General features: G+C 39.4%; 1 protein-coding gene across 1 annotated transcript; it reads right to left on the reverse strand.

Moving 5' to 3' along the window:
* Positions 1–528: 528 nt before the first annotated feature.
* On the reverse strand, positions 529–7748 carry syt4 (synaptotagmin IV). The gene is made up of 5 exons (XM_041986740.1): positions 7445–7748; positions 4792–5408; positions 4359–4682; positions 1540–1660; positions 529–1110 (listed from the first exon to the last, which is right to left on the reverse strand). The coding sequence occupies exons 1-5, from the start codon at positions 7476–7478 to the stop codon at positions 791–793; spliced, it is 1416 nt and encodes a 471-aa protein (XP_041842674.1). The 5' UTR covers positions 7479–7748; the 3' UTR covers positions 529–790.
* Positions 7749–8017: the final 269 nt, after the last annotated feature.

Consider the following 8017-nt stretch of genomic DNA (forward strand, 5'->3'; position numbering starts at 1 on the left):
AAAAAAACGCTTCTGAAAAGACATAAACACACACACACACACATAAATGCATCCACAGTTACTGTCCCCTGTGCACTCAATCTGTTCCAGTCTATTCTCAAAACCACCTAATTTAGGCTTTCATTTTATTTAAATCATGATATATGAAATACCACTTATACTTACAAAACAATTTCAACAAACCAACCAGAAGAGTACAAATCAACATAACATAAAAAAAATCTACATATTTGAGAAGAAAACATTGCCATTATAAAATAAACTTTAATAATCCACATTTTTTACAGTATTGTATCAGATGTGTTCTGGTTTTTATATGATGCTCTATAAGTTACTATCTATAGGAAGAAGAGCTTAAGAAAGAAGAAAAAGAAGAAAAGGGGAGCAGAGGAGGAAAAAAGACTATTAGCGACATTTAAGACATTCTGCACTGCACACATTTACAGTGACAATTGGTTGTTGCCATGGAGATGTTGTTACCAGGTGATTCTTGGTGACAGTCTTTGGGATTATTTAAAGCTATGGGGTCACCATCATCATGCCCTGCCATCCAACTAAACCCCAATAACTTCAAACATATGTGAATAAATGATTGGCTTAATGATGACATCACTTCAAATGATCCTCTCCAGTACAATAAAAGTCCCCTCCCTTTTCCCCCACCCTTCCTCATTTAAAGTCCAAAGGTACTGTCCTGCAGGACGTCACATCCTGCCCATTCTCATTCCATCCCTATCGAGTTCGCACCAGGTCAGATATGGATGACATAATCCACCAACACCCCAGCTCTCTAGTCCTCTGACATGGCGTGCCATTTGGCAATCTGCCGACGCGGATGGTCGCAGATCTCCCTCCAGTGCTCACCAGGGGTTCCTGGTGCCGATGTACCCAACACCAGGCGACCGATAACATTGTTGGGGCAGCGTGAGTTGCTATTATCTGAGTCCATCAGCAGCAGCTCCACGCTGGTGTCCCTCAAACCCTCTTCGGAGGGCAGATCAAAGACAAAGAGCTCATTAAAGACCGGGTTGGGGGAACACTTCTTCACGTGGGTCTTCTTCTTGCATATGCGCTTCTTTCCCTGATACATGTTCACCTTGACGTATGGATCTAGACAAGAATGACAAGAGCAAATACAAAATTAAGGAAAAGCAAAAAAAAAAAAAAAAAAAAAACATGGTAAATGTCCTTCCTTGCAGCAGTTGCCGAGTGGCATATTATTCCTGAGCCAGATCGATACAGCAATCAATGCAGAGGAAGTGATGGATGTCAGTGATGAGGACAGAAAAGGCTGCTGTGTAAACACTATGTGTGTGCGCTTGTCACTAAAATGCTGTCAATCACATCCTGATCAGATTACTTTGGTGCAGTAACGGCGTCATTAAGCCAACTATCACAGCATCTAAAGTAGTTGGAAGAGCAGGATGATTTTGGCCTGATCTGTCCTTGGCTGTGTGCAAGGAAATACTAGCATTAATTTGTGTTTACAGCAAGCCAACTGACTGCATCCTGAGAGGCTCAGTTAAAAAATCCACATACCTGTGGGTCCATTGTTTTCAGTCTTGGGCAGATGACGAGCTTTGAGAACAACCACGGTCAGAGTGTTGGTGGTAGACTGGTAACACAGTGAGAGCAGTAATTCCCCTCGGCCTGAGGTTTTCTGTGGAGATGGGTTGAATAAGCAAAACAAAAATGAGGTGGTCAAAAAAGATGAAAGATGGGAAAATAGACAGGGAAGAGAATGGATTTGATAATCAGCTTTAAAAAGCATTAACTCTACCAGCCTCATCTGTTGAAATTACTTGAAACACTCCTAAACACATGTTTTTATCACTAAACACCGTTTAATGTTTAATATTTTAACTTCGAATTATGTACTGAAACAAGATAACAGCATGCGCTTAACTTTCAGCCCAAGCAAAAACATTTAATAGTTTAAGGCTTTAAAATGGCATCAAAACAATAAAATGTGTCAAGAAGACATGCAAACATATGTGCAAAGTTATTTTCTCTTTATACTCATTGTCGTTATATTATGTTAACTGAGAACCAAAATTCAATAATCAAAAATATATAAATACATTCAGAAATGTATTGTTAAAAATGTTTGTATGTGGTTGCATTTATGACTGCTTTCATTTAATTATTCATTCAAAGAAGCTTCTGGCTGGTTCTTATAGTTAACTGAGTTTAACAAAATAATAAAAAAATAAAAACATGCAAAATTATAGAATTGTTTATCATTTCCTATAATTAGTTAAATAATTAATTCATTCATTCATTTGCTTACTTTTTAATTACTTAAGTACTTTTTAATACTAAAGTATTTTAGTTACTTTTGTTGTTCCGTATGTTCTTAACACTCCACTTATTTTTAAAATGTATGTTATAAAGATTGTATTACAAAAAAAAATTAAAATTAAAAACTAATCTTAATATATATATTAATATATATATATATATGTTCTTGAGTTAACTAATCTTAAGAAGTGATATAGAGTTACATATTCATTGTAGGTATATAGCAGTAGCTAACTCATGAGCATGGGCACTATTATTTCGGATTAAGCCTCTTTTATTTTGCCCTGTAAACGCTGTCCACCCTGATAACTCTATGACTAAATACTCATAACCTGTGTATTTGGTTGATTCTTTTTACCAACAACCACAATACATGTCACTGAATTTCCCTAATTTCCTTTTCTCCATGGAATTCTCACATTGTTACTACTCCACATACAGATCTACATCTGAGGCTGCACCCAAGAGAGCTGGTGGCTCAGATGCTGTGATCACACCTAATCGGGTCTCCCACCCCTGCTCATGGTTGCCATGACAATGAGAGCTAGCACAAAGACAACTTCTAGCCCTGACCTGATATTCAGATTTCACAATACAGACATGGTTGTGCTTTTGTATTGTTCCTCTATTGATTAAAAATGATTCCAGGATGAAAATAGGAGGATGGTTATGATGCTTATATATGCTGTATTTTTCCCATGAACTGCTGAGCACTAACACCTACCCACACAAACTAGTGTGTAGACCAAATCTATGCCACGCAGACAAAGAGAGCCACCACCCTGTTTGCTGAGAGCTGCATCTCATCAGTTAAAACTACATAGAAACACAAAATACAGGCTGAAACAGTAAAAACAAAACTCTTTTTTTTAATCCATGTTCCATTGAGCTAAATCACAGTACAAGCCATCAAAATGAAATATTGCAATTCAATGTAAAATGTTTTCTACGAGAGAAACCGTGCATATCATTCTTCTTAGCTTGGGATATAACTGATTCATCTCTTCGTCTTCTCACTCGCTAAAATCACGGACATATTACGGATTTGCAAACTAAATTTCAACTGGATGCACAAAAATAGGCTAAGACAATTCAATTATCTAAGATTTATGCGATTTGCCATAAGTACATTTAAAAAAGAAGAAACATGAAGAGTTTAAAGTTAAACCCAAAAAACCTTTAATACTTCTCAAATTCTCCCATTTCTTGAACTTCACTGTGCTACTTTATTGTATCTTAAGGGTTATGAAAGATATTAAAGATATACTTCTATTCCTACAGGGAGTGTAAGGAAACATATCCTCTTCCACCTCATGGACACAGAGCATGAAATATAGCAGACCTCTGCTGAGTATAATATCAGCCTACACATCTGTGAATATACTTAAATCCTGTCACATTCCCCCTGCAAGCTGAGGAATGCTAATGCATGATCAAACCATTTAGTACCACTTTGTGGAATAGACTAGATAAAGCCTTAGATGCCTTAGATGAGGGAAATTCAGTCTGATGCATTAAGAAGAACTACAGATAGTTAGTGCAAATAAGTATTTCATCTCACAGTTGTCTTGGTGCTATGGCACAGTAAATGAACCCTGTTCTCTTCAGTTGCTCTCATTAGTGTGCAACGTTCCTTTGAAAGCAAGAATCATACTGGAAATGAGCTAGAAAATATGTTTGTGGTCCTCACAGATTCCAGGAAGAGCCAGTCTGATCCAGAAATTCATTGAACATCTACCCACAGATCCATAAAAGGGTGGTGTGGATATCATGTCTACTCAATGCACTACTGGGAATTAGACATGGTAATTGATCTCAAAATGGACGTCCCTGTATTTAATATTTAATAAACTGATTAAGTTTGGATATAAAAATGTTTCTATAAGAAAAATTTGAGGTCAAGTGATATCTAAAAACATGCTTCTCCACTAACAACATTCAGCATTAACTATTTTCTTGCCTAACAGGAGACACATACAGTAAAATCCTCCCATTTGCTTGTGTGAGTCTAACAACCAAAAAACATGTGGAGTTTAAACATTTGCTCCAGGGCTTACCTTGACATTCTTCTTAATAATCTCTCGGCTCATTAGGACACGCCCCTCTGACAAGTCGATTCCAGACAAAGGTACAAGGGTCTCTCCGATGACTTCATCGCGAGAGAATCGATCAAAGCTCAGCACCATGAAGTGAAGGGCCAGCTCGGACACCCGGGCCAAAGGGATCCCGTAGAAGCTGAAGGTCTCATCAAAGGCAGGGTCTAGAGTCTTCCGCAGAACTCTAGTCTTCACTCGGTGCTTTTTCTCTGGCAGCAGCGTCAGCTTGATGTAGGGGTCAGAGGTCAATGACTGCTCATCAGTTGGGGTGAGACCATGGGCTTCCTGGATCAAAAAACGTCACATAAATCAAGTGACTAAGAGAAATTTTACACCCATGTTTGTCAAAATCTAATTGTAACACACTTCAACACCATCTAAAAACAAACATTACCTTAATATGGACAATGAATGCCTTCCTCTCTGGCTGGTATTCAAGGGAGAAATGGAGGGTCCCAAGGCCACCCTCTTTCTCCTCCCCCTGTGGCCGGTCGACAGCTGGGGTGGGTGCCTGGCTGGAGAGGTTGCTGGATGGTGAAGGAAGGTCACGGCGGTCCATCACACCAGGCTGGGTGAAACCAGCATGGGGAGAGGGAAGTTCCAGGTCTGGGGAACTTCGCACCTTCTGATGGTGGTGGTGAAAAGGCTTGGTGGTGAAGTTCCCATTCAGGTCACGCTTCTCAAGATCCAGATGCAGAGCCGATCTGGAACCATTTGGAGTTGTGGCCAGCTTAGTGGTGCCAGACGGACTCATAGGTGCAGTGTGGCAGTTGCCATTAACATCAGTTTTACTAGTGTCGTTAGTCGTTGGGGTGGCAGGCGCTGCAAACTTCTTCTTCCCGCTGAGGCTCTCTGGGTAGATGTCGACCCCTTTAAGCATGTGCACAAACTTGTAGGGAGGTGTCTTCTGGGACTTTGTGTTTTTGCGTTGGCAACAGATCCAAGCAAAGGCTGATGCGGTGAAGACCAGGCCAAAAACACTCACCACAGCAACACCTATGGGCACTGCCACTATAGAGGAGGACAGAATGAGAGAACAAGGAGAAAGGGAGGAACAAAAATAGTTAATAAAAAGTGCAACTACCCTAACAAGCTACTAACAAGCATGTGGAACAAGCTTCTGTATAACAAGCAGAAATTATAACTTTGGGAGATTGTGATGCTGCTTTGATGCAAGTGAATCCATGTTGTATTCTGACTGACGCAAGCTGCAGGCTTGACTCAGAGGGAGATGAAAACAACACAATCTGTTCAACCCAATTAATGTGTTCATATTCCAAACATGGATACAGAATTTGAACAGGAAACAGCTGGCATCAGTAAAGTACTTCTGGGAAAGCTATACGCTGTAATATTATTAGGAACTTATTAAACTGGTTGTATAAAAATGACTAAACTCAGAAAATATAATTATTAGGACAATAATGTACAAGAGGGTCATCATTATCATGTGTCAATTATGTTATCTAGAATCTTTTCAAAGGACACAAGCAAAGTTCCTGAGCATTCATGACAATACACAAAGAAAAGAGTTTATTTATCATGGCAGAAAGAGCAGAAACATGTGGAAATTATTCCCCCCTTCATGTGCACGGTGGTTAATTCTGGTATCAACAAGATTTGTTAAATAGCCCTGAGATATGTGCTAAGCCCTTTCATTTTTGTATGCAGTTATGCTCATTTATATTCATTCTACTGAACAGCAGGGTAAGATTTATTAAAATACATCAAAGGAAATGGACACCATTTTTCAATTGCAATGCATGAATTATAACTTTGATGGACCTGAATCTACTTAGTAGTAATCATCAGTTCTGTGGTATTTCTATCTAGACGTTACAGGGAATGTTTTCAGTTCTTTGTTTTGCAGAACTGAACCATGACTCAACAGCTATCACGCTGCCCTCTCGTGCATTCAGATTTAATGGGCTAATTTCAAAAGAGGAAATGCAGATCATTTCCTGCTGTTAAGAGGGTGACCCAATGGAAAAGCACTCAGATTAACCCATACAAAGAGAGACAGAGTGGAGCTGCAGGGGTGGTGGCTAATCACTTGTCTTTTTCATCTGGTCAAAGCAGGTGTGCTGGATCATTTATTCATGCTTTCCTCACATAACAGCCTTCATGTCAACATTATTGGGATGTATCTGTGCCATGTTGACACATATAAAACTACAATAAGGAGCAATATTTTCCTTCCTATTCAACTGCAAAATGCTTTTTAAGTTACAGTATATGTTGTTATTTTTTTGTTTGTTTTTTTCATATTTTTAATTACTGTTTTATTTGATGTGAATTTGTTGTATATACTTTATTCTATATATGTTTTAAGTGTATATACAAGTGGCTAATTTTATTATGGATGTGCAATCTGAAGAGCCAAGTTCTCTAACCACTGCTATGATGAGAGTCGTAATATGAAGAACATTAAAATCAGATTTGAAATCACAGCTTGAATATAACGTTTTATCATCAATAATTCAGTCTGGAGTTCTGGGTGGAATTGTTTTCAAGCAACAACAGACAGATGGATGAAGCAACGGGAGGGATGTGAGAAATCTTCTGAACGGTGGGAATACAGAACAAACTGGAGATATCCTGGTCTTACTTGTATTAAAGTAAAACCTTACTATTAATGTTTTATAATAAAAATAATTAGGAAGTTAGATTGTTAGTAGCGAATTAATGGTGTGTGAAAATGGGCTTTACATCCGCCCCACTGACTTGTGTCTTGATAATTGATTGTCGCCCTTTTGGATCGATGCAAAATGGAGTCCGGAGGTCTTTTTAAAACAATATTTTTCTAGAAAAAAAACTATGCACAGAACATGTCGGTGACTTTCATTTACTAATATTGCACAAAATAGAAACTATTTAAGGAGTTAAATGAAAACCATCCAGAGTGGGTATTTGTAGGAAGCAGAGCTTCAATCATTTGGAGTTAAGCAGCTTAACATCGGAAAATAACACCTGGCTGTGTATTTTTTCGTCTTTTTTATCCCATGAAATAACATCCAAGCTAGGGTGGACGTGTTGGTCGGACTCACCAGGCTGAGCTCCATCCTCCAACATTGGAGCCATGTTCGCTGTCCAAGGTGCTGAAAGGGTCTCACACCAGCTTCTGCTCACGGCGAGGTCGATCTCCTGTTGGCGAGGTGCTGGGTATCTCGCAAAAATCTCGGTTTGATAGTGTTTAATAATATAAAAGATGTTTGTATGGTTTCAATAATTAAAATAACAACCTTGTTTTCCTACAGAGAAGGATGGAGGGACGCTCTGTTCCCGCCCTGCTGCTGTTACTCTGTGATGCGTGAGTGTGTCTCAGAAGCGGCAACACCCCTCTCTCTCTCCGTTTCTCTCTGCTTGTTTTCCGGGTCTCTCTCCCACCTTCTGGTCACCCGCTCTCTCCCCCTCCTCTTCCCGACAAGCGCTGAGCTCATCGGCGCTGACGCAGTGGTGACGGAGGCTGGCTGTGAAATCAGGACCCCGGTGAAACAGCACAATAGGCCCTGCCAATTTTCCTGATTGATTTTTTAGGAAATAAACACCGTTAATCCATGTCTGCGTCTTTCTGTCTGTGCATGTGCGTGCGTGTGACTATGGCTGTTTATAATTAATTG

The sequence above is a fragment of the Melanotaenia boesemani genome, chromosome 5 (assembly GCF_017639745.1).
Source record: "Melanotaenia boesemani isolate fMelBoe1 chromosome 5, fMelBoe1.pri, whole genome shotgun sequence".
NCBI lineage: Eukaryota > Metazoa > Chordata > Actinopteri > Atheriniformes > Melanotaeniidae > Melanotaenia > Melanotaenia boesemani.